At 56.8% G+C, this 26,549-nt stretch overlaps 1 protein-coding gene and 1 long non-coding RNA gene across 6 annotated transcripts in view; one reads left to right on the top strand and one right to left on the bottom strand.

Annotated features, from left to right (window-relative positions):
* Window positions 1-26,549, top strand: part of SLC45A4 (solute carrier family 45 member 4) — a 67,679-nt gene that overhangs the window by 32,403 nt on the left and 8,727 nt on the right. For 4 of the 5 annotated variants that reach the window (XM_042254018.2, XM_027972827.3, XM_027972830.3 and 1 more), the window contains 3 exons: window positions 3,177-3,816; window positions 23,145-23,333; window positions 26,195-26,374. In XM_042254018.2, the coding sequence (XP_042109952.1) occupies window positions 3,573-3,816; window positions 23,145-23,333; window positions 26,195-26,374 (613 nt within the window). In that variant the 5' untranslated portion in view covers window positions 3,177-3,572. Of the gene's footprint in view, window positions 1-3,176; window positions 3,817-19,717; window positions 19,893-23,144; window positions 23,334-26,194; window positions 26,375-26,549 lie in introns of those variants that run through there. The other variant, XM_042254019.2, reaches the window with a different exon arrangement.
* LOC121820301 (uncharacterized) lies at window positions 17,469-23,449 on the bottom strand. Its single transcript, XR_006060777.2, has 2 exons — window positions 23,173-23,449; window positions 17,469-18,535 (listed from the first exon to the last, which is right to left on the bottom strand). It is a non-coding gene; the product is annotated as an uncharacterized LOC121820301 (long non-coding RNA).

Consider the following 26,549-nt stretch of genomic DNA (forward strand, 5'->3'; position numbering starts at 1 on the left):
GGGCTTCCTGGCCATCTCTAGCTGATTCCGCAGGCCCTTGGGCAGGTGCAGCCCTGGGCCTGGGGTTGGATCCCACAGCCTGAACGTGACTGAGGCCAGGCGGCCGGCTGGGCTTCCTTCACTGCCCCTTGGCGGCTCTTACCTTCTCTTGGAAAATAAGTGCCCAGTAATGCCACCTCCTGTGGCCGGGGTGACTGACTGGGAGGGGACTGCTCACACCCCTTCCCACTTAAACGCCCGACCCTAGACCCCTCCTCGGGGAACCAGTGTCCTGAGCTCCCTGTGTTTCCTCTTCTGCTTTGGGCAGAGGCTGCGTAAGAAAACAAAGGGGAAGGAAGTGCAGTGGAGTTTGTAAGTTCTGGGCTGGTTGATTGATTCACAGTGTGATAAGGGTTTCAGCATTTTAAAGAGCACTTTTCCTCTTGTTTAATAATAACCCTAGGAAACAGTCGTTCTCTGCTGTGGGGCACCCTGGGGCTGCAGGATGCTAAGCCCATCGCTGGACTCTCCCCCGAAGCACGATACCAACCCCTGCCTCCAGTCGTGAGACCCAGAAACATCTCCAGGCATCGCCCAGTGCCCCTGGGGCTGAGACTCACAGCCTTAAAATAATCCTGATGCACTTACTGCAGAGCCTTATTGCCTCAGTGTTAGCTGTTGCTGAAATGACTCTTCACTCTCCGACACGCAGTTGTTGTTCAGTTGCTAAGTCATGTCCAGCTCTTAGTGACCCCATAGACTGCAGCACGCCAGGCCTCCCTGTCCGTCACTGTCTGCCAGAGCTTGCTCAGATTCATGCCCATTGAGTCAGTGATGGCCATCTAACCATGTCATCCTCTGTCATCTCCTTCTCCTGCCCTCAGGATCAGAATCTGTTCCAGTGAGTTGATTCTTCGCATCAGGTGGCCACAGTGTTGGAGGGTCAGGATCATTCCTTCCAGTGAATAGTCAGGGTTGGTTTCCTTTAGGATTGACGGGTAAGGATTGACTCTCAAGAGTCTTCTCCAGCACCACAGTTCGAAAAGCATCAATTCTTCAGTGCTCAGGCTTCTTTATTGGAGAAGGAAATGGCAACCCACTCCAGTGTTCTTGCCTGGAGAATCCCAGGGACGGGGGAGCCTGGTGGGCTGCCGTCTATGGGGTCGCACAGAGTCAGACACGACTGAAGTGACTTAGCAGTAGCAGCCTTCTTTATGGTCCAACTTTTAACATCCGTACGTGACTACTGGGAAAACCATAGCTGACTAGATGGACCTTTGTCGGCAAAGTGATGTCTCTGCTTTTTAACGCACTGTCTAGGATTGTCATAGCGTTATTTCCAAGGTGCAAGTGCCTTTTAATTTCATGGCTGCAGCACAGTCCACAGTGATTTTGGAGCCCAAGAAGATAAAGTCTTCCACTGTTTCCACTTTTTCCCCATTTATTTGTTGTGAAGTGATGAGTCCAGATGCCATGATTTCCATTTTTTGAATGTTGAGTTTTAAGCCAGCTTTTTCACTCTTGTCTTTCACTCTTATCAGCAGGCTCTTTAGTTCCTTTTCGCTTTTTCCCATTAGAGTAGTATCATCCGCATATCTGAGGTTGTTGATATTTCCCCTGGCAATCTGAATTCCAGTTTGTGCTTCAACCAGCCCAGCATTTCTCATATTGGTGGCTCAGACAGTAAAGAATCTACCTGCCATGTAGGAGACCTGGGTTAGATCCCTGGGTTGGGAAGATCCCCTGGAGAAGGGAATGGCTGCCCACTCCAGTATTCTTGCCTGGAGAATTCCACGGACAGAGGAGCCTGGTAGGCCGTAGTCCATGGAGTCACACAGAGTCGGACACAACTGAATGACTTCCACTTCCAACTCGCAGAGTTTCCTTTATTTCAGCTTGACTTTCAGGATAGACACACAGTGGGACCAGGGGCGAGGGGACAGAACTGATGGGTTTGAAGATGATAATTAAGTCCTTAGGGTCTCAGAGAAAATGGGTTACTGTCCCTCTTGCCAAGAGTTCAGCCCACCAGGGATGGCATGAGAGAGTGCTGCCAAGGGTTCACGCTGGGTGCTTTAAAACTGTCCTGCTTACATTGCGCACATGAGAACAGGTCACGATACCGTGTGTTTTAGAGAAGAGTGTAGGAAGGGGCCAGTTTGGAAACACTGGCCTTGATGGAGGCCAGTGATGAGGCCGGAGGACATTTATGAGTTTGATGGCAGCCGCAGGTGAAGGGTGCAGCTGTGGACTTGCAGCGAAGTGGGAGGCGTAAGGAGCAGATACATGGGTCGGACCCCTTGGACCAGTCAGTGATTGCCCGAGAAGTTTTGGTGGCAGGAAGGAGAGCATGAGAAAGCCTCAGTTTGGTGGAAGAGTGAGGCGGGGTCTCTGAACCCCCAGGGTCAGCAGCTCAGCTTTGCCAGCCGCTGGGCCAAGGACCCCCTATCACCTCCAAGGCTCCCTGAGAAGGAAGCTTAGTGAAGACTACCGCTCAACTTCTGGTCCTTTCTGGGGTGAAAAGTAGGAGCTAGATGTCTTGGATTAAGTGAATATTAAGCAGAAATATTTTTATTTAAAACAATTAAAATTTTTTGGTAAGATATCCACCCACCGACCCACCTTAACATAAAGTCACTTGTTGTGTGATGTCAGGTCCCTTCAGCTTGAATGGAGGCCCTCGTCCAGAAAGCAGGGATGTAAGTGCATCCTTGTCTGGCCTTTCACGGGGGTGCAGCAAGGGGGACGATTCTAGGCAGGTTCTCAGCAGTCGGCACCTGCTCCTGGTGTGTGCGTCTAGGTGGAGACTGGTCACCAGTACCAGGAAGGTGGAAAAGCAGGACCAGGGCCCGGGTTTCAGCACCCTCTGGAGTGCGCCTCAACATGGTGGTCAGCGTCTGGCCTTTTGGGGCCCAGTGCCTGTGGTCGGTCCCTGGCCTGGCCGAGGAGCAGAAACGGGAGCTCTTTCCAAAAGTGCCCTTTTCTCTCGTCCCATCTCCCGTTGTTGTCCCGGCTATATCCTCCCCCAGGACCGATTCCATACTGGAAAACATTGTTTCTCCAGGGACTGGATTTGTTTTCGCCGCAGGTGACTCTGTCCCCTCCCTGCTCAGAGAACCAAGGGCCCCGGGTGGGCCCGGATGGCGGGTGAGGGCGGGCGGCCCCGGCCCGTGTGACCGGCTCTCGCTCCCTTGCAGATCGCCCAGTCGCTCGATGGGGCACGCCGGCGGCCTACCTCCGTGTGTCACCTGCCCGCCTCTCAGCAGCAAGGAACGGAGCTTCAGCACCTCTTCAGTAATGATGATGAAACTGGTATTAACTGAATGGCATTTATGGATTTTTAACTCTAATTCACAGTAAGCCAGAAAGCCATATGTTCAATCCAACCAAAAATCATTCTGTTTTGCTGCGTGTCTCATCCGACTGTGAGAAGTTTCAAGATCCCTGTTTGTACAAAGAGGAATATAAGTGTTACTTGCCGGAGGAGCACAGCTGAAGCAGAAAGCGAAGACGTCTTAATTTATCCTTAAAGATATATGATAGAATTATTTATTTAGGTAGAGTAAAGAGATATATATATTTTTTTGGTGGTGATGAAAATGGCTCCGCAGAATGCCGACGCAGAATCTATGCAAGTTCAGGAGCTCCCGGTGCCCCTGCCAGACCTACAGAAGCCGGGGAGGGCGGAGGCGGAGACGCGGGACGAGACCGTCAGTGAGGGCTCCATCGACCGCATCCCCGTGCGCCTGTGGGTGATGCACGGGGCCGTGATGTTCGGCAGGGAGTTCTGTTATGCCATGGAGACGGCGCTGGTCACGCCAGTCCTGTTACAGATCGGTGAGTGCCACCCGCGTCCCGGGCTGAGCAGTGAACGCAGGTACGGGTGGGCACATGGGCTGACCATGCCCCCGGTCTCCCCTCATGGCAGCCTCCTCTGATGGGCTTTCCTCCTGTGTCGGTGGGGGCAGGGTGGGCGGGGGCGATCCTTCAGGCGTGCACGTGGGGTCAGAGGCCCCGGCCAGGTGGTACTGGGTGTCCGGGTGCGTGTGGCCTTCTGAAGCTCTGACCTGGCACACCCTCGCCTCCCATGAGGTGCCACTTGCCAAGCCCCGGGCCCCCCCCCCCCCCAGTGCAGCCCCCAATCATGTCATCTGGCCGAGCCCGTGAGCCCCCACTCCCAGTGCGCCCCCAACCGTGTCATCCTGGCCGAGCCTGTGAGCCCCAACCCCATTGCTTTTCCGTGGAGTGAGGTAAATCGCAGGCCAGGTCGGGGGCCAGGCACCTGCTCAGAACAAGGCCTCGCTGTAGAAGACACTGAAGAATTCTGTTTCCTTTATTTTCATCTTGTTATTGACTTAAATAGAAGTTTATTGTGGAAGTTAGGAGCCTGAAGGGTATTTCCAGAAATATTGAGATTCTCAGAGAGACACTCTGCCATCCCTTCCACATTACTGCGAGAAAAGTCTCAGGCCCTGAAAGAGCATGGTCAGAATGTTTAATTTTCCTCATTGTCTAAGAAAGTCTTAAAATCTCTAAGCTCCCAACTTTGTAAGAGATCCGGGTGAGAAGCGTGCTTCATTTTAGAAGTCCACGTGTGCACTGTAAAATATTTTAAATATTTTGAAACTCTGATTTATTTTGGCTATCCCTGGAATGTGTCTCTCTCTGAACTTGATGGCGTGATTCTTGTTCAGAGAGTACATGCTCAGGCGTGCCGGGCGCCGGCCCCTGCAGGGTGGTGGGCAGGGGCTGGTGCGGGTCCCAGCTCAGCAGGTGCCGCACCTGCCTGCACCGTGTCATCAGGCACGTGACCAAAGGGGCAGGCTGGTCACTCTCTGCGTTTGCATCCCTGTGCTCCCGCGTGCTTTCCCTGTGACACCCCGGGTGTCTGTCTGTCTCACCTTTCATGAGGCTGGAGGGACGGCTCACACCTGGACAAGTCAAGACCCTCTCCTGGGGAGCTGGGGACCGTGGGGTGTGAACCCCGTGGGCCGTGCTGTGTCCTCCATCTGCCTGTTGGCCATCCCTGCACTCACCCCGCTCTGCTTCCTCGGGGCCCCCAGGTGCCAGGCCGCTGGGGGCAGATGGAACACCATGTCTGGCAGTCCCACGTGGCCTCGTTCTGGTGCTGGGAGCCAGCGAGTGACCAGCCCAGCAAGAGCCGCCTTGCTGGGAGGAGAGCTGGGCTGAGATGCCGGCCCCTGGAGGACCTGGGAAGACCTCTCGGGGGGAGAGGGTGGGAGTGCGGGGCAAGTCTTGGAGCCCACCTTTGTGGCCAGACCCCGGGCGGGCCGTGTGCGGTGGCATGGAAACTTACCAGGTGCGTATTTCGCACCTCAGACGTGCCGGGGTGTGGGTTCACAGTTGAGGTCATCACGAAAGCAGTGTGGCCAGACTCGGGGGGTCAGAGGCAGGTCCCATGTTTACCTTCTATGGTCTCTCATGGTTCTGGCTCTGATATTTGAGGAGCAGGTTGGTAGCAGGAGTGCAGGTTTGGGAGCGTTTCCGTGGTGACGGGTCACGTGTATGGTGGCCCAGCACCCTGCTGCTCACACAGCCCCTTGGCACTTTCACACTGTACAGGTTCTGTGTCTCAGTTTCCACACAGCTTACATTTCACTGTGTGGTTCTGAGTGTATACGTATCACACAAGACTTGCAACCAGTTCAGATAATCCCGGATAACGTATATTCTAAGTCTTCTATATAATGCCTAGGCTATGCATTAACTGTAGCTTTTAAAAGTTGCAAGTGTGTCTGTTCCATGTGGCCATACACCAGTGATAATGAGAAGCAGGACAGTTGTCATCATAGTTAAACTGTGACAGAACAGCCCAAAGGGGATGGAGGTGACCCTTGTCACTGACCCTGGACACTGCATAGGAGAGCAGGACTCTGGCAGAAGCTGTTTCCATGGGCTGAAGGAGCAGAGCTTAACGAGAGTTGTCCTGAGATGGGCTTAGATAGGAGCCAGACAGTAAGGCCTGATCCTTTTCTCAAGGTTGTACTTGAATTTCATTCTTGGGGCAATGTTCAGTTCAGTCACTCAGTCATGTCCGACTCTTTGTGACCCCTTTGACTGCAGCATGCAAGGCTTCCCTGTCCATCACCAACTCCTGGAGCTTGCTCAAACCATCCAACCATCTCATCCTCTGTCGTCCCCTTCTTCTCCCGCCTTCAGTCTTTCCCAGCATCAAGGTCTTTTCAAATGAGTCAGTTCTTTGCATAAAGTGGCCAAAGTATTGGAGTTTCAGCTTTAGCATCAGTCCTTCCAATGAACATTCAGAACTGGTTTCCTTTAGGATGGACTGGTTGGATCTCCTTGTTGTCCAAGGGACTCTCAAGAGTCTTCTCCAACACTACAGTTAAAAGCATCAATTCTTCAGTGCTCAGCTTTCTCATAGTCCAACTCTCACATCCATACATGACTACTGGAAAAACCATAGACGGACCTAGGGGCAATGTAGTGGTCAGAGTGGTCTGTCACACCCAGAAGTACAATGTCTATTATTGGATTTTGTATATTAATAATTATTAAAGCTGAAACAGGAATTTCCCTGGTGATGCAATGGCTAAGACTCCAAGCTCCCAATGCAGGGGCTAGGGTTCGATCCCTGGTCAGGGAACTAGATCTCACATCCCTCAACTAGGAGTTTAAATGCTGCAACTAAGGATCTGGCATGGCACAATGAAAACTGAAGATCCTGCATGCTGCAACTAAGACCCAGCGCAGCCAAACACATCCATACGTGTGTGTGTTGTGTGTACATGTGTGTTGCACATGTAAATATGCGTGTTGTACATGTACATTGTGCGGGTGTGTGTTGTATGTGTACGTGTGTGTGAATGTGTACATGTGTGTTATGTGTGCGTGTGCTGTATATGTACATGTGTGTATGCGTGTGTAGATGTGTATATGTACGTGTGTGGTATATGCATTGCTGCTGCTGCTAAGTCGCTTCAGTTGTGTCCGACTCTGTGCGACCCCATAGACGGCAGCCCACCAGACTCCCCCGTCCCTGGGATTCTCCAGGCAAGAACACTGGACTGGGTTGCCATTGCCTTCTCCAATGCAGGAAAGTGGAAAGTGAAAGCGAAGCCGCTCAGTTGTGTCTGACTCTTAGCGACCCCATGGACTGCAGCCTACCGGGCTCCTCCACCCCTGGGATTTTCCAGGCAAGAGTACTGGAGTGGGGGTGGTATATGTATATGTGTGTATATGTGTGTTGTATATGTACATATGTGTATAGTGTGTGCGTGTTGTATATGTCCGTATGTGTATATGTGTGTGTGTATGTGTTGTATATGTACAGTATGTGTTGTATGTGTACATGTGTGTACATGTGTGTTGTATATGTACGTGTGTGTGTAGTATGTGTTGTATATGTACGTGTGTGTACATGTGTGTGTTGTATATGTACGTGTGTGTGTGTGTGTGTGTGTGTGTGTGTGGCTGAAGCTGTTGTCTCACTGAGGACACTTGGATCCACCTGATAGATGCCTGCAGGTGTAAGCACCACCACAGTGCCCCCGTCGTCCCGGGAGGCTCCCTGGTGGCCCGTCGCATCAGTGCTCCTCCACGACGGGGGTCACCTCTGTCGTGGTCCTGCCCTGTCTGAAGTCTGTACGAGCAGAATCACGCAGTAGGTGGCCCGGTTTCTGCCGTGCTTCGGCGGCTGGTTCGTCCATCCTGCTGCACTGAGTGGTCACTCAGTGGACACACCCCCTTTCCCCTGCTCGTTCACCAGCTCAGAGCATCTGCGTCATTTCCATCTGGGGGCTGTTTTGTTTTATTTTATTTTTTTGTTTATGGGGGCTGTTTTAAATAGAGCTGCTCTGAGTCTGTGTGGACTTGTGCTTCGTTTCCCACGAGTGGAGACCTAGGAGTGGGGCGGCTGGTCCCACGTAAGCGCAGGTTCGCTTTACAGGCAGAGCCCATTCCGACCATTCCCCACGTCCTTGAGAACACTTGCATTCCTCTTCAAACAGCGATGTTAACCATCTGTTCCTGTGCCTGTTGGGCCTTCGTGTATCTTAGGTGGAGTGCGTGCTCAGATTTTTTTGCCGATATTTCAGTCAGGTGGTTTGTCTCATTAATGAGTGGTGAGGGTTCTTTATTAAGAAGTCCTTTATCAGATGCGTCTGCCCGGGGGCATCCAGTTCTGTCGTGGGCTGATGGACTTGCTCATCACTTGTGTCGTGAGCCCATCACAGGGCCGGGCTCTCACGGCCAGCCTGTTCGTGTGCTTCCCACCCGGGAGACTCCAAGGAGCCGCCCGAAGTGCCGTCTTCCCGTCACCATTCTGCGCAGTCTCCCCCATCCCCCACCCCTACCCCCCGGGCCCAGAGCAGTTTCAGACGCTCACCAGTGCTCCAGGCCCAGGGGATGCTCAGTGAGCATTCGTGGGAGGAAAGAATGGGTGACGCAGATAGACGCCCGATGTGTCCGTGTACCTTCTTCAAAGCCCAGCTCCTGGTTTCCTGCCTTCCAGAGTCTGTCCCCGACAGCTGGCCCCGACCCGGGCTCTTGGGGCCTCTGGACTCATTGATGCACACAACACAGAAGGCCCATGGGATTCCCCAGGGAGCCAGTCAGCGCCCACCCCAGCGGAACCACATGCATTGCCTCTCATTCAAGTCACACGTGTTTGCTCTGAGAATGACCGGGCCTGTCTCCAGTGGAGATGAGGGCACAGGTAAATGCTGCGGACCCAGCGCTGGTCACCCTCCCACCAGCAGGCTTTTTTCTGGTGGCAGCGTGAGGAAGCAGAGGCTGGGAGGGCTGGCTCGCCTGTCTTGGGGGAGCCCCCCAGGGGCACGTGGGCTGTGTTTAAACCTTGAAGCGTCTGGCCTGAGTTTCAGCTTCAGCATCCCAGCCTTTCTGGTTTGGTCCGATGGCCATCCATGAACAGAGCTCGTTGCTATGTCTGCGGGGGGCTGTGTTCCGCTCAGATCCCCAGCCCTCTGCCTGGCCCCTCACCTGACATCGCGTGTCTGCTGCGTTGAGGACCTGGGGAACAATGGCTGGAAGGCGGAGTGCCCTCCCCACCATGGCCACGGCCTGAGCTTACACATGGGCCCAGGAAGTTGACTCTAACCTAAATACTGATCCCAGCCATCAGTCCTCAAAGTACCTTGTCACCCCACTGCCCCGAGGGTGGGTGCGGGCTGAGGGCCGCCTGGGTCCCAGGCTGAGGGCTGCCCAGGCCGCGGGAACCTGGGAAGAGGTGGTGGTTTCTAAGCCGGGCATGTGTTCCTCAAGCTCCACACCTGCCTGGCATGGCCGCCGGCCTGTGGGAGGAGCTAATTCCAGAGACACCTGCAATTATGAGGAGAGTTATTCCAGCCAAATAGAAAATACAGATTCTACAAAAGCCACTGCCCTTTGGCATGCCGCAAAATTACCATGTCAGTCCTCGATGGGCGGCCGCGGGTTGGGACGCCCGCCACTGGGGAGTACCGTGCAGTGAGGGCGTGGGGGACGTGCCCAGAAGCAGGTGGAGGGAGCCTGCTGGCAGGGGAGGTGAGCTCTGGCCCCGCTCTGAGGGGGCCCCGCACCCAAGCTGTTAGGGTCTTGGTGGTCAGAACTCAGACCCCGTGGTGCCTTGTTCACTCCCGTCCACCTCCCCGAGGAAGGGCTCAGCTTCTCGGTGGGAAGGTTACCACTCCTGCTGTGGTCTGGAAGGCAGCTAGGCCTGGCCTGTTGCATTCCTGGGTCTGGGGGACTGAACTATAATTCCAGCACTTGCTGTGGTCTGTCTCTCAAATCCGGCTTGTCGCTTGAGCTGGCTTGTTGATAGTCGTCCTAGCTGTCACTCTCAGCTGTGCGTTCTTGTGTTTCTTTCACACGAGTCTTGGGGCTTTGGTGTTTGGTTACACGTTGTCTCCTGTGATCCTCAGCTGGTGGCACGTGTGTTGACAGATAGCCTTGGCAGGGCTTGTCTGATTCCAGCTCTGGGGTGATGGAGCCGTTCTGTTTTCATGTCTTTTTCATGAAGGGGGTTAGAGGACAGGGTCTCTGCCCACCCTGTCCTCCCTCCTCTCTCTGATCCTGGACCCGCTGGCCCTGGTGGCTGCTTGGCCACCTGCCCTGTGGGGGGTGTAATAGGAAGTCAAATCGCCACGCTGTTTTTGTACAGAGGTGAATAATTTTGGAAAGTGCAGTTTAAATCGCACCTCTGTGAGCCATCTGTGTGTGTTTGCTGGCCCAGGTGCCCCCGCCATCAAGGACACTGCAAGTGCTCGTCCACGGGGGTCCGCCGCAGGAAGGCCTTGCCTGGCCAGGCCGGTACCTGCAGTGAGAGCTCCTGACTCCACGTGAGCACATCTTTGTGCTGGCGCCTCTAGACCAGCAGCAGAGCCATCCCTCGGCGCTGGAAGGGCAACACTGAGCCAGCAGGCCTTGGGGACAGAGGCAGGGGGCAGGCAGGTGTGGCCGGGACAGCCGCCCCTCCTGGTCCCCCTGGCTGGGCCGCAGAGGGGGCAGAAGGGCGGTGCGGGCGGGTGGCGCCCACCCCTTTGAAAAGATGCGGGGCAGCAGTCCTGAGACTGTGGCTCCGCGAGCTCAGGAAGAGCATGGTGCAGAGCTGGTGCATGTATATGTGTGCACATGTGTGTGATGTGTGCACGTGCTGTGTGTACACTCAGGTGTACCCGACGAGCCTGGCCTCAGAGTCAGGATCAAGTGGGAATGAGGGGTCCCTGTCAGAGGAGAGTCTGGGAGGTGCCTGCCCAGAGCCAGAGCAGCCCCCCGCGAAGCTCCGGAGCCCTCCTGGACGGACACAGTCTGGCCCCACAGAGCTTCCCCCTTGGGAAGGGGCATCTCCCCCCCGCCCCCCACTGGTTCCTTCTTCGTTCTCGAAACACCCTTGAAGGAAAAGGAAAGTCCTAGAAGGGTGTCCTGTGGCCTCTCCGCTGACAGATGCCAGTTTCTCTCCTGATGGAAGTTGGGGGGAGCAGGGCTGTGCTGTCCCAGAGTGACCAAGTGCTTTGTACATTTATGTATGGGGAAGCTTAGGTTTAATCTTGTCTGTCTCATTCAGGAGGAGTGAAACTGTGTTCATTTTGTGTCTGTCTGTCTTTTTTCTTTTTTAAAAGCACTCTTCCCACTTTCAGTCCTAACAATGTGAATCAGAATTCCGAGGATGTGATGTGTCAGAACTGGAGCCTCACCTTTTCTTTCTGTGGGAAAAACCTGCCCTTTAGCAGCTGGCCTTAAAGAAAACACGGAAGCTCGAGGTACCGTAAGTGCCAGTCACTGTCCTCCACTCCGTGGATCGTGGAGAGAAGCGGACATTGAGGCTGGCACCTGCGGAGCAGGGTGGGGCCGTGACCCGGTGGCCCCCAGCTGCACCCCCTGTAATCCAGCCCCCTGCCCGCCCCCAGGACTCAGTGCCTGTCTCTAAAGCCGTGTGCCTTCTGGTGCCACTGACTCAGGCTAGCACTTGACATCCATCGGGCAGCGCCCGGGAGCACACACGCCTTTGGTGAGAATTGAGTGCTGTGGGCTCATGCTGTATCCAAAGTGAGGAGCGCGCCGTGCTGAGTGCCTGCGTGCTGGATGGACTCGAGAGCGGTCGTGCCTTGGAGCACACAAGCGTGCCCTGCACCCTTCTCGAGCGAGTGTGGATGTTGCCCGCAGGTGGCCGGTCCTGAGTTACCTTTAGCGTCAGGCCTCCAATGTGGCCCTCCCAGCAGCTGCTTTTCACACCTCGTGCTTCCCCAGCTCAGATGCGCTTCCTAGAAATTCCCTTTGTGTATAGTGACCCCGGGGCCTTCTGCAGGGGGCGCTCCTGGTTGGTTTTCCTGTTTTGTCAAAGAGCTGCCAGCTCGCTGCCCTGTCTCCTTTGTGCCACCCAGTTCCTAAGGTGCCCCTGTCTGGTTCTTGCGGGTCACCCGGCACTGTTGACACAAAGCTGCGTCACCGAAAGAGGGACAGCTGAAGGAGGCTGGGAAGAGGGGCAAGTGGTGGAGGCTGGAGTGGTGGTTCTGGGGACCCATGCGGGGAGGACACCCCGCCCAGCCTGTGTCACTGCGCTGGCTGCCGAGACGACGCCCACAGGCCCTCCAGCCCCTGGGCGGGGGGCTTTCAGGCTGGTGGCCCGCTGCTCTTCAGCGCGTGGGGGTCTCTCCCTGTGTGGGGCTTCAGTCCTGGGCTGAGGTTAGCCCAGAGCATGTGAGCTTAAATTCTGCCTTGGTGCTTCGGTCGTTCTTCAGCAGCGAAAACCCCACCAGGCTTGGCCATCCTCCTCCGGGTGGTAGAGCGGTCTTTGTGTTGCTTCTGATCTGACAGTTGTTTTCGTATCTGTGAAAGCTGATGCTGTGCAGACATGGAGAATTTTATCAGAGCCGCTCTCAAGATGGGTTTCCCCGGGACCTGTCCGCCCTGTCTGGGCTTATGCTTGGTCTGCAGGCCCGGAGGGCAGGGTCCCCCGGTGTTGGGGGAGAGGTCCCCAGGCTCCCCCGGGTTGGGACGCAGACCCAGGAAGAGAGCACTGGGCTCCAGGCCCTCATCCACCCCCATCCCGGAGTGCCGTCGGGGGAGGGGCGGGCGTGCCCGCAGGGCTTAGGCGCAGAGGAGGATGGTAAGTGGATGAGATGGGCCTTCACAGGCGTCTGTACGAGTGAAACAGTCCAGACACAGAAGGACAAGCGCTGTGATCGCACCTCTGCTCGGGACCCAGGAGGGGGGTGTCGGGGCTGAGGGAGGGGCCCGGGCGGGTTTTAAGGGGGACGGAGTTTCCGCTTCACAGGTGAAGGTCCTGTGGGGACAGCAGGGGACTTGTACCTGAAGTCACTGAACCAAACTCCTCAAAGCGGTCAGAGAGGCAGCTTTCACACGATGGATATCTTACCCCCACTTTTTAAATGTGGAAAAAAACTGGACGGGCCGCTCTATCTGGCTGAAAACTGGATTTCCTGCCGACGAGAGACTGAGGAAGCCTGAAGGGCGACACGTGGCCCGAGCTGGGAGGTGGTGGAGGGCCCACACGCGCCCACGGAGGGGGGTCCAGACAGGCACGTGTCCCTGCCTGGGGGCCCTGACGTGACACCCACCCGGGCCAGGGGACCCTTGCTGTCCCCTCAGAGCCCAAGCAGCACGCTGGAAGGACAGGCAGGAGTCCGTCAGAATCTCCTGGAGTTTGATGAATTAATTGAAGAACTGTTGTGCAGGGCTGTTTTGTTTGGGTTGGGAAGTCTGGATTTCCTCGTGTTTCAGATCATTGTATTTTAGAGACAATGCAATGTCAGCCGCGGTCGCTTTTCCCAAGGAATTCCATGCCTGTTTTTCTTTCATCAAACGCTTATTGAGCACCTACCCGCCAGGTGCTGGGCGTTGTGCCAGGTCCCCGGGCGGGGTGAGCAGCCAAGGCTTCTGCTTCGATGGGGCCATGCACATGCAGGGACTGAGCATGTGGGGGTCTCTGTGGGGTGACGGGCACCTGCGCTCCAGGGACCGAAGGCTCCCAGGTCCAGGGAGTCCTGGAGGGGGTCACCGGTCCCGCACACCAGCTCTGAGCTCGCGGAGCCTGGGCTCAAGGCTGTGGTTTATGGTTTGGAGAAGGAAGGGCAGTCGGAATACAGGCCACTGCCCTCTCTGTTGAAGATGAGCGTGGGGATGGCAGAAACGGGACAGGAGGCGACAGCCGGGCCCAGAGAGGAGGGGGTGGGGAGGTTCGTGGGGGAGGTGGCCTGGCCTCCTGGTTGCCGAATGCACAGGGGCCAGGAGTGAAGGCGAGTCAATGCCACATTCCAGCCTGCGGCGTGGCAGGGAGGGGCAGAGGGAAGTGTGGCCTGCTGGGGGAGCCGTGACTAAGTCTGAATGGCACAGGCTTGGTGCCAAGTCCTGTTTGGGAAGCTCTGGTTCCTGGTGGGCCAGATCATAGGAGGCCTTAGAACCCACTCCTCGGAGGTGATTTCCAGAGAAATCTGAGTGATTCCGTCCTTTGCCAATATTGCACACGTGAACCTTAGTTAAAGCAAGAATGGAGCAATTATGTTGCATTAGGTAAGTAATCTTAGAGACAATTTAAAATATATGGGAGGATGTGCATAGGTTACGTAGGTTACGTGCAGATACCTACCGTCTGTATCAGGGACTTGAGCACCTGTGAAAAAGCTCAGGGAGGGTTCTGGGGCCAGCCTTCTGTGGACACTGAGGGGTGAGTGTACACTTGGGTGAAAGGACAGAAAATGCTGTCAGTTATTCCCGCAGAAAGTGATCATGTCACTTTGTAATGAAAGCCAGAAAGAAGTCAAATAAACTTTAGCAGAGCATTGCAAGTATGTGTCGGAATGATAAGGAACCGGGTAACACAGAGCCGGGGTTCGGGGTGATCTGTCTTCCATGGGTCCCTTCTCAGGGGCGCCCAGCCCACGGGCCTCCTGCTGCTTGTCAAAGCAGAACTCTCCAGGGAATCACTCTAAATGTTAAGTTTTTCTCTTAAGCCTGCAACAAGATTATAATCACAGAGATGAATTTTTTTAATGGTAAATTTTGGAACAAAGACTCTCTTTGCTGTTAAAAGCAGTCAGTGTAGAGTGTGTTCACCAGCAAGACATGTCCCTGATGGTAGTAATTTTGTCATTAAAAAGCCAACTATTTGAATCCCATGCAAAATGCATACATGTATAAATGACGGGAGTGGTATGTGGATAGGGTTTGTCTTCGGGTGCAGCCTAAGTAGTTTTCCCCGTTGAACTGGAGAGAGCGCGTGCGTGTGCCTTATAGCTAGCTTGTAAGCTTCAGGGAAGCATCACAGAAAGAAACAGGAAGGAACTGCCAGCCCTCGTGAGGACTTGGGAATGGCTGTGTTAGTACTTTATCTGCAAACCTGGGAAAGCGGTTCCCACCCGGGAGATGAAGCTCACACTGCAAAACTAGGGAGAAACTGAAAGCCTGAGTCTCGCTCCGAGGCTATGAGGCTGGACGCCTGCCTGCTGGGCTGTTGACCACAGCTGGAAGAGCCCTGCCCCGGGCAGGAGAGATGGAGGTAGCTGGCACAGGCTCGGCTCAGGGTTGGGGGGGTTGGGGAGGTGACACCGATTCTAGTGAGTGTCAGGCTTTATCAGTTTCAACCAAGTTACGTGTCCTCAAATTCCCTCTGGATGTTCACGCGTGTCCCTTTCACTGTTGTTTATTACCGGCATGGTCAGCGGGCATCTCTGCCTGCTCTGATCGATGCCGGGGCATCTCCGTGTGGCCCCCAAGCTCTGCCTCGGCCGAGACCCCGACCCTGAGCACCTCCCTTCCCTCCGCCCCTGGGGCTCTGCTGCCCAGAGTGCTCCACTGCAGGCCCGGCTGGAGCCCTGGGTCCCCATGTCCTCCCTGCAGTCTCTCAGACTGTGAAACTCCTTTCCTTCACCTTTGTCGTGCTAGAGTGTGACCGAAAAGCGGGAGTTAACCAGAGCCAGACAGGAAACGCAGCCCGTGTAGACAGAGCCGCTGCCTGGGGAGCGCTTCCCCAGGCGCCCGCCCCTGTAATCGGACACTCATGGCAGATACACGGGGCCTCACGTGCAGCTCATGCATTTTAATCGTTTCACTGAAACGAAGAGCCAGGGCAGACTCTCATGCTGTGGATTTCTCCGTGTGGGGTGGTGGCCAGCGGTGTGGCCCCCGAGGGTCAGGCGCAGCCTCGCCTTGGGTCTGGTGAGCAGAGCGCAGGGGCGCAGGCCACTGGCATCGCGGGAGGTGGGCCCCCACCCCTTGCGGGGGCCCTGTAGCCCCGTCCTCAGGGAGAGCCGGCCAGCACAAGCAGAGCACACTCCCTTAACCCCAAGCTCCAAGGTCAGCATGCAGGGCGGCCCCTGCACGTGGGCTTGGAAGCCCCGAGAGCCGGCTGCTGGGAGGAAGGCTCACTGCGGAGCCTGGCGTGGGGGCCAGGCCAGGCTGCCGCCTTCCCCCGTTGCGGCTCTGGGGCCCGCCATGCTGCAGGCAGAGTGTGGTGAGACCATGGCTGTGGTCTGTGGGGGAGACCGTGCCGAAGGCAAGCAGTCTAGGACCAGGGTCAGACAGAGCGGCACGCTGCCTGACCACCAAGGCAGGCAGCATGGAGGGAGGTGAGGCTGGGCACAAAAGCTCAGTGTCAAACAGGCCGTGAGCGAGGCTCCTGGGCTGCCCCAGGCGCCTGGCCATCTCCTCTCAGCCCTGGACAGGTCTGCTCTGCACTATGGGAGTTGGGGCTCAGAGAGGGAGGTGACCTGCCCAGGGCTCCATGGCCAGAAAGCGTAGAATCAGGGTTTGAGCCTCTCCTTTTCTTCTGGCTGGGCCAGACCGGAGGCTGCCGTGAACTAGGAGAGAGCTAGGTCTTCCCTGCTCTTAGAAACGAGATGTGCGGACCCTGTGGTAACCATGCCAGCAGCAGCTGGTCCAGCGACCTGATCCTCCCACCAGCCTGGAGATGGCGTTACCGTGCAGATTCTTGCAGGGGAGGCAGCCCCTGGTGGCCCCGCCAGCTGTGCTGGCTGCAGCTGTGAGAAAGGGAACCCTGGTCAGCGGGTTCCAAACGTGCTCAAGATCTCTCTCGGTTAAGGTGGTGCGACCTTTCGTATGAATTCCACTTTTAAAGTTCCCGGACGGCCTGCTGGTTTCCCTGTTGTCGTGTTTTCAGGAGGCAGACTGCAAAGGCCCTGCTGGCTGCAGCCCGGGGCGTGCCTGAGCTGGCTCCCAAAGGTCCATGACTCCCCAGGGCCCTTGGCTGAGAACATCCACTATTTAAAAGTTAATTACACGCTTGCAGTCAAATTGTGTTGACAGGAAGGTAGCACACACGCGTGCCTTCCTGCCTGCTCGTCTGCACTTCACTGTCCTCGGCCCTTGGGCGATCCCGGCGCCTTGTGTCTGAGCTCCTGGTTCATTGACATCATGTAGGTGTTGTGACGTTGGCCGAGGCAGTGGAAGTCCGCTGGCGCCCCCAGGAGTCCCCATGCCCCTGAAAGCCCCACTTGTTAAAACCAAAGCACTGTGAATCGCAGCAAATAGGGTGGTGCCTGGGGTCCCTCCCCAGTTCAGATCATGGACTCTCGGGGCTGGGAGAGACCTTGGCTGCCAGCACGTCCAGGCCTCGTATAGGCACCAGCCTGAGTCGGGCCTGAGTGGCCACCACGAGGCTCGGGGCAAACTTGATGCCCGCACCATGACCTGGGCACCGCGGCCTGGTGCAGCATCTGTGTCAGAGCCGGGATGCGTGGGCCGTGGAGAGCGGCCAGTGCGCCTGTCTGCGGGGAGCCACACTCCTGAGAGCTGCCCGGAGGAGAGGCCCCTGCAGCCGGGCCCCGAGGACCCTAGAGGGGTGCCCACTGGCTTCCCAGAGGCCAGTGTCCAGTCTTGTCCGGCCAGGAGCACCCTGCTGGGCTGTGGAGGCCTCTCCTGGTCCACCAGAGGACCAGTGCCCCTGTGGAGTATTGGGAAACCCCCGTGTGGGGCTGCCAGTCCATTGCTGGAGAACCAGGCCCGGCCTCAGGGCCGACACGAGGGGCTGGAGGAAGTTTATTTTTACCAGAAGGGTTTATTTTGACCGTTCAGAACGTTCTGTTACTTAAGTAATGGTGCCTTCAGTAAGTTTGAATCGTGGCGTTTCCGAGCAGTCACCTCCCTCCGGAACAGCTCCTTCTTTAACCACGGTCCCCCCCGCAGGGAGCACGTCCCCCTGTATGGGGCACGTACACCCAAACTGGACAGAAGTGGCCGCGCTACACGGCTCTCCCCTGGCGCTGACGGGGCTGGCCCCGCGTGGCCTGGGCTCTCGGCCCTGCGCCTTGCACCTTCCGGTGCCTGTCCCAGCGCTTCTGCTCTGAAGAGGGGGCGTCTCATTCAGTTCTGGGCTCCCCGGAACCAGCCCGTCGCACCTGGAGACACCAGGGCTTGCTGTCCCAAGGGGGAGGCCCCCGAAGAGGCTCCGGAGCTAGTCTTCCTCCTTCGTTGCCCTCTTTCTCCCTGCCTCCCTGGGGCTCTAGAAGCTTCCTTGCAGCTCTGTGGTCCTGCCTCCAGCTGGAGGAGGTGTTGCCTGCTGCCCGGGGCAGACCCTCCCGGCTTGGGGGTCCCGGCAGGGGGCCCTTTCCCCGGACCCGGCCTCCAGTCCATGCCCGGGGTCTCGCGTGTGTTGCTCTTTCACACCTGTGCCCCTCCCCGGGCCCACGTGGTGACGGCCCCCCACGGGGCGGGCAGATCCTTCCAAGGTCACCCCAGGCTGCTGAGCAGTTCCCACGGAGAGCTGGTTCTCATGGCTTTGGTGTTATCATGAAGTTTTTGTCTGACAATACAAGCGTATCTTGATGAGGAAGGCTTTGTCTATTGAGAGAAAGAATGAAGTTCCTATTCCCATTTCAGATCTTTTGTTAAACAATTTATAGGCCACTTTCCCGGTACCCTGGCCCCCTCCCCCAAGAAGGACCAGTTTATCAAAAAAGCGGTTGTGTTGAATGGGAGGCCGCGCGTGACTGAGCGTGGCCGCAGTCACCCGTGACCTCACTCAGCCCTCGGCGAGCCACGACGCCCCCGGCGTTTCCTGTGAACCGGCAGTCTTCCTGGTCCCACCATTGTTGTTCGCTTTTGCCTGGAAGAAAACAAAAATTATTTACTGCGCACCGGTGCTGTGTGTGTTTAGAGCCTTGCTGGGAAATGCCACGTCCGGCTGTCCCAGCGGCAGCCGGGCCGGGGACAGATGGGGGCTGGCCCAGGGCTGTGTTCTCAGGCTCGTCGCTGCCTCAGGGACGTGATGGGACGCGTTCATCTTTGTTGCCCCCGCGTTTAAACGAAGACGTGTCCCTGCTGTGGTCAGCGCTGGGGGCACCCTGCCCTCCCCAACCCCTGACTCAGCTGCTGGGGACTCGTACCCCCTCTGAGACTTTCAGGAGAATCGGCGACAAAGCCGGGAGACGGAACGCACAGACGGTCCAGGTGGCCCCCTGGGCTCTGCAGCCTGACCAGCTCCTGGCCCAGCCACCTCTGCACAGAGGCCTCCCTGGGGTTGGCCTGCGGGTGTTTGGGGAAAGGGTCCTGGTGCTCAGCGTTGAGCCAGGGCAGCCGGCACGTGTGCCAACACGCTCTGCCCTCGTGGGGCTTTGGCCAAGCCTGCTGAATGCTGGCCGGCTGGGCTGGCAGGCAGGCGGCCTGGTGACCTGCGAGGGGGGTTTGGGGGAGCCAAAGGGGGGATCCAGGCTGCCATGGGTGGAGGGGGACGGCGGGGAGGAGGCTGACAGTGACAGCCTCGCCAGAGGGGATGCAGGCAGGCTGCCATGGCAGCCGCAGGAGGGCCGCAAGGTGGTGCTGGCGGGGGCGGAGCCATGACTCCGGGGTGGTCTCCCCCGGCCCCTCGGGTCGTGGGCCGGCAGGCCCTGCTCAGGCCCCAGGAACCCGCCGACCAGCCGGGCCGTGCGCACCCACGGCCACTCCTGCGGGGCCCGGGCTCCAGGCAGCCGATGCCGCGTGGCGGCGGTTTCCCTGGGCGAGCAGGACGCGGGTTTGGGGTGAATTGCTGAGCAGCACCCAGCTTGACAAGCTTCCCGAGATTCGCTTTCAGTTGCATGACTCCTTTCAGAAAGGGTTGACAGAACTCCCCAGGTCTTGTCTCTGAAGCCCCACAGCCCCATGCTGTCCCACAGCCCCGCATCTGAGGGGACGGACGCGCCCACATGGAGAACACGGGGCCCCGAGAGCCCTGCTCCCAAAGACTGCCTTGCGCGGACTTCACGCTGAGCACAGCTTGCCACAGAGGCGTTGACCCAGAGTCGTGCACGCGGCAGAAATACCCGTGAGGGACAAAAGGAGGAGAACTGTGGTCAGCTGTCATCAGCAGACCTCTAGGGAATGCTGAAGAAGCTGAAGGCGGTTCTTCAAGCCAAAGGGAAGTGATACCCCATGACCCTGGGATCCTGAGGAGGAAGGAAGAAAGGGGATGGTAAGACGGGCAGGTAAGAAGAAAGACACGTTCGTCTTGGTTCCTTTAGAATGAGCGACTGTTCAGAGCTCCCTGCACACCAGGGTTTATCGAGTCTGCAGACGTAACGTATGTGCCGCTTTAGCAGAGACGGACCTGGGGTGGATGGGCACAGACAGGTGCCAGGGTCTCACCAGAGGGGCGCAGTCTCCACTCGGGCTGAAGGTGAATACAGTAGTCTCTAAAGCTGCTGCTGCTAAGTCCCTTCAATCGTGTCCGACTCTGTGCGACCCCATGGATGGCAGCCCACCAGGCTCACCTGTCCCTGGGATTCTCCAGGCAAGAACACTGGAGTGGGTTGCCATTTCCTAACCCATTGCACGAAAGTGAAAAGTAAAAGTGAAGTCAGTGGTGTCCAACCCTCAGCGACCCCATGGACTGCAGCCCATCAGCCTCCGCTGTCCATGGGATTTTCCAGGCAAGAGTACTGGAGTAGGGTGCCATCGCCTTCTCTGAGTCTCTAGAGCAGCCACTGCCAAATAATGCTGAAACGCTAGTGTGCGGATCACCATGGAATGTGAAGGAGGACTTGAGTCACCAAGAGAAGGCAGGAGCAAGAGGGGCAGAGCCGGCCGGAAGGGCAGAGGAAGCAGGCGGTGGAGCGGCGGGCCCAATCCCCCCACGACAGCTGCTAGCAGCAGGAGGGGCTGAGCACACCCTGGGAGGAGACGCAGGAGACGGGGCCTACCCACTGGCTCCAGAAATACTGTGATGCAGAGGGATGGAGGCTGAAAAGGCAGGGACAGGAAGCCTGAGTCGGCTGGGGCAGTGCCGACCCAGATAAAAGGGACTTCAGGTGGACGGAGCTTTGCCCGAGGGGCAGAGAACCTCTCAGGCTGGGAGGGGCGGCTCCGGAGTGAGCCGCCCGTGTCCCGGGGTCAGAGCCGTGAGACACCCTCTTCCTGCGCTGACACAGACCCGGAAGGCAGACTCCAGACACCACGATCGCGCTGCGTCCAGAGCAGGGGTGGGCAGGCGGTTCCTGTCGGGGCTGCGGGGCGTGTTCCCCTCAGGGTTCTGCCGGGAGCCAGGCACAGAGGCAAGAGTCTGCAGATGTGGAGTCTGGAGCGTCTCCTGGTGCCTGAAGCAGGAAGGCCGGGCCCCCCGGGGAGACAGCGGGCATGTGCACACGTGCCCGTGTGAGTGTGCGTGACTGTGAGTGTGTGTGCATGCTGCAGCTCTGCACGCAGCCCCGTCACGAGGCTAGTCAGTGTTCAGTAGTAAAGTTGTGACATTTGAAAAAGCCCAGCAAGAGAGACTGTGTACCCCAGGGAAAGGATGCTCTCCTCTGTCTCTGAAGGTGACCGTGGGCTCCCAGGAGTGGTGCGGGGAGGGAGTCATTCCTGAGAAGCCTGCTCTCCACGCCGCCCTCTTGAGGGTGGGCAGTGTCGGCCCAGCCCTGCCCTCCCCTGTGCCGGACCCTGATAGTGAGCATCAAGGACCCAGGCCCGCCACATAGACCCCGGCACGTCAGTGGAGCACGCTCAGCAAACTCCCCATTTCCTGAACCAGCAGCTCATCCTGCTGACTTAGAAACAGGAGCACAGTTCACGCTTCCTAAGGTTCTGGAAAGGTCAAGGCCAACACCTCAAATTCTAGGCTGAACGCGTCAATATTTTAATGGGCACGCCTGCAACAGTTCTGAAAGGTGCTTCCCTCCTCTTCTGAAAATGATTTCCTCCTCCTACACAGTTTATTTTCCTTGGTAGTCAGCACGATATTCCGTTCCTCAGCGCCCTCGGAGGTGTAAAACATTCACTGACCCAGTTGCTGGCGGGCCAGAGCACCTTGTATTTTTTTTTTAAGTCAGCTCTTCACTGAAGTTGACAAACAGAGGTGCGTGACCCGCATTCTCCAGCCAGGTGAGCTGTCCCCAGGGACCCCCGTCAAGGTCAGAACACACCAGCCTGAAGCCCCCGTCTGTCCCCCCCCGACAAAGGGCTACCACCCCCCTGGCCCGCCAGCGGAGGCTGCTTCCCCGCTGTGTCTGTGGCATGAATGGAACCCACAGAGTGTGCAGGATGCGGCCGAGGTGCATCCTGGGCGTAAGCGGGCCAGACCCATCTCTGTCCCAAGGATGGCAGGCCTCGGGGTTGTGTCAGCGGGTGACAGCGTGGAGGGTGGGGCTGGGGAGGGTCCGTGCTTATACGTAGACAACCAGGCAGCCCTGGGTTTAAATGCTGGGGCTCCTGCTTTCGTGCCCTGTCAACGCAGGGCAGATCACCTGACCTCTCTGAGCTTCAGTTTGCCCGTCGGTGAAACGGGCGTGGTCATCTCTGCCTCTGGGTGGGTGGGATTAGGTACCAGACCCGGCCCCCTGGCTCCAGCTGGACATGCATGGAGGCGTCCCCTCTCATCGCCCTCAGTAGCCACTTGGAAGCCCACTGCTGGGGCCGTTTAGCGCATCAGTGGCGCAGGGTCCCTCTGTAGGGCCCTGGTGATAGATTTTGGTCAGTGAGGCCCAGGGTCCCAGGATCACAGGTCCTCTACTCTCTGAAGCTGTAGCCCCCTGCCGTATGCCGTGTTCTGGGCTGATATGGGCCCAGTCCCTGAGGGTGGCATTGAGCAGTGCCCCTGAAACCCCAGGCCCCAATCAGCGCCAGTGGAGTGAGAGGGCCTCACCCTCATGCCATCACCCCCATGGGTGCCAGCTGCAGGTCCTGACACTGCATTCTCCACATGTGCACGGCAGCCCGGGCCCACTGGGTCTGGGTGCTGCTCTGAAGGCTCTGTGCACCCCCAGGGCCGGGTGCATGGGGCTGACACTGCATTCTCCACACGTGCACGGCGGCCCGGGCCCGCTGGGTCTGGGTGCTGCTCTGAAGGCTCTGCACCCCCGGGGCCGGCTACATGGGGCTGACACCATGTTCTCCACGCGTGCACGGCAGTCCGGGCCCGCTGGGTCTGGGTGCTGCTCTGAAGGCTCTGTGCACCCCTGGGGCTGGCTGCCGTGGGGCTGACACCACGTTCTCCACGCGTGCAAGGCGGCCTGGGCCCGCTGGGTCTGGGTGCTGCTCTGAAGGCTCTGTGCACCCCCAGGCCCGGCTCCACAGCCCGGGTCTGGCCTTGGGCCACTGGATGCTTCCCAGGTGGGCTTTGGTTGGTTTCAGACACTGGGCCTCGTGGGGGACGCGTGCCCGAGGGGTCTCCAGCTGGCGGGTGTGTGCGCAGGGCGCGTGCTGCCAGCCACCCACCTGCCCGAGGGTGATGGCCATGTGTGTTGCAGGCCTCCCGGAGCAGTACTACAGCCTCACCTGGTTCCTGAGCCCCATCCTCGGCCTCATCTTCACGCCTCTCATTGGCTCCGCGAGTGACCGCTGCACCCTGAGCTGGGGCCGCCGGCGGCCTTTCATCCTGGCGCTCTGCGTGGGCGTGCTCTTTGGAGTGGCGCTGTTCCTCAACGGCTCTGCCATCGGTGAGTGTCCTGCCCCGGGGTCTGGGGGCATGGAGCCGGGCTTCACCGGGCGAGCAGGTATGAGGAGCCCAGACCGCCGATCCTGGCCGGGGCCGCTGGCGGGCGTCCTTGGCCCTGGGCGGTGGCCAGGCTGCGGGCCCCGCGTGGGAGTGCCATGGGAACCTGTTCTCAGGCAGCGCTTCCTGTTGTGACCCGTTTGTTTTTAATGCGTATCTGACACCACGTCCTGTTTCCAGCATTATTTCAGAAATTATCTTTTCTTTTTTTTTTCCTCCTTTTCTCAGACTTGGTATTGAAAATGTCCAGACCTAGTTTGCTACTTGTTTTTTTGGTTCATGTACTCAGGGTTTGTTTTGTTTCTTTCTGTTGTTTGTTTTCAGTTAAAGCAGCTATTTGTGGGAAAATACTTTTGCCTTGAGAGAACCGATCAGGAATGTGAAAAAGCAAAAGTCTTGTTTTCTGGTGACAGCTAAGGCAGAAGCTTAACCTGTGTCCTGACACAGGTGAACTTGCCCGCGTCCACATCGGTCCTCGGGCAATCACAGATGCTGGGAGGCTCAGGAAGGGAGGTAGCCGAAGAGGTCCGTGTGCAACAGAGCCTCGCTCAGCTCCTCCAGGGCCCGAGCATGCTGGCAGGGTGGGCGCAGTCCCAGGCTTGGAGGGGGTGCAAGAGGGGCCTCCCTGAGCTGTGCACCATGCCCCGCCCCAAGCTGGCTGTCCCTGGGTCAGGAGTCCACAGGCTGCTACCCTCCAGGCACCTGCAGGCTTGGTTCAGAAGGAACACTGGTCTTCGCAGGGACCTGTCTGTGGGGGTGGCCCCAGCCGACTGTGGCCCACACACAGAAGTTGGAGCTCCTGCCCCGCACCCGGGTGCCATGCCTGTCACTGTACCTGCGTCTCTCCTGGTCAGAAGCCCCTTTCCCGGCCCTCATGTGGGGCAGGGCTGTCTGGGAACCCCCACTTGCAGAGTTGGGGGGGTCCCAGGCCCCACAGCACCTCTGTGCCAAGAGTGCTGCTCATCCAGTACAACCAGCAGCAGCTCAGCTGCTGGGGTCCAGCCCTGGGTGATTCGAAGGTGGGGACGGAGTCGGTGTCCTTGGAAAAATACATATTTAATTACAGATATATAGAGAGATTAGAAATGGATAGTGTAGTAGGAAAATTAGTGGAGAAAAGAGGCTGAATAACTTGGTTTATATGGAATAGCATCCATGCTCCAGATGGGAATTCAGCCAGAGAAACGGGGAGCAAGAAAGAAGCGACATGGGGGAATCAGTCTTTCCGGAAACTGATCCGATTTCTTTATTTTTGGGTTTGCTTATATACCTTTTGTTGCACATAGGGATGAATACAGAGTCACGCGGGGGTCAACAGTCCTGACCTTTATCAAAATCAGGTGCTTCACATAAATGTATAAAAAAAAAGGTCTTAGGGGTTTTACATCATCTTCTGGCCATGAGACCTGCTGACATTTTACGACCCTTTCTTTCTGATAACCAAAAAACTTATTTTTTCCAAGTGTGTTTTTTCTTAAGCCAGGCACCACCCTCCAAATAACATTGCATTCCTGTAGGGTGAGGGTATAGTGAGTTACAATCAAGAAAGGAATTTATTTAACCCAAGGTTAACATGATTAATCTTAAAGGTTAATACTTATTTTTCCTATATGCTTAAAGGTTAATACTTATTTCTCCTATATGTTAGTTATATTCATTATAAGGGCAGGGAATATGGAGATTTAGCAGCAAACATCAGCCCAACAAATGAAAATCCTTTCCCCAATGTTCGCCTTAAGATCTATTTAGTCTTAAGATAGTGATAAAGTTACATTTTTACATAGCAAGGACACAGTGATTTATAACAAAGTACAGTGATCTATTACAAAAGAGAAAATACATTAACTCAAAAAGTCTAGTATTGCTAATCTTAAAAACTACTATATTTCCTTTTCTATATTCCAAATACATTGATTAATATATTCCCAGGTGCCTATCGACTCAACAATGAGAAAAGCCCTATGCTAATTAAGACTGTCAAAATACTCCAAAACTCTGTGCTGTTTATGGTTGAGAGGTAGTAAACAATCATGTTCAGGAGTATGGCAGGAGTATGGATAATCCTGTCACACAAGCTAGTCTGTCAGCAGAGAGGTTTGACCTGAGACACCTTTGTCACACCCAGGGCAGAGAATTAGCAGTAATTATTGACACAACAAATGAAAAACCCTTCACCAATATAATTCCTAACCAACCCACTATACTGACAATTTCCCAAAAGAATTTGCCTTTAGTAAGTCTAAAACATCTCATGCATCTCAGGTTGGGAGGCTGTAAACAATCACATGTGGCCAGATGAACCTATACAGGCGGGCTAGATTAACCTTCAGAGGAGTCTGTAAGCTAAAACAGTCTTGTCACGCCCAGGAATTTTTATTGGCTTGGAGCTGCACTTTAACTCCTTCTCCGAGAGAAATGGTGATGGGGGAGAGCCCCCCGTAAAGTCAGAGGTGTAGGTGAGAGCATAAAACAGACTCTGGTTTTGGGGGTAGATGCTCGGGAACAGGGGGTTTCCTGAGGCTTGATCACGCCTTTGCGTATGCCAAGCCTCCTTCCTCATGACCTTTGCCATGGGCGGAGTTCCTCACGCTGGCCCCCAGCACTCAGCCTTCAGGGAGCAGGCTGGTCTCCGGGTTCAGGGGCAGACTCAGCTGAGGCAGGTGTGAGATTATGGCTCATAACCCGCTTCAAAGCAGCGGGAGAGACGAAGCCTGCCCCCCGAGTGGCAAGGCTGCACCCAGGAGCGCAGAGCCCCCCAAGGCGGCCATGGGGGGCCTGAGCCGCTGCTCCTCTGTCCCCTGGCAGGCCTGGCCCTTGGCGATGTCCCCTCCCGGCAGCCCATCGGCATCGTCCTCACTGTGCTGGGGGTGGTGGTCCTGGATTTCAGCGCTGATGCCACAGAGGGGCCCATCCGTGCGTACCTGCTGGACGTGGTGGACAGCGAGGAGCAGGACATGGCCCTCAACATCCACGCCTTCTCTGCTGGTGAGCAGGCCCTGCCCCGGCTCTGAGCCTCACTCCTGGATCGTTGGGTCCAGGGGAGGCTGCTTCATGGCCCCCGAGCAGCTTCATGTAGACCCCGATGGGTGAGGTAGCGAGCAGGGACTCGGCAGGGCCGAGTGACTGGTCTGAGGTGTGGGGCGTGCGAGGTTGCTGGCCC

This window comes from Ovis aries, chromosome 9 (assembly GCF_016772045.2).
Source record: "Ovis aries strain OAR_USU_Benz2616 breed Rambouillet chromosome 9, ARS-UI_Ramb_v3.0, whole genome shotgun sequence".
In the NCBI taxonomy this organism is placed as follows: Eukaryota; Metazoa; Chordata; class Mammalia; order Artiodactyla; family Bovidae; genus Ovis; species Ovis aries.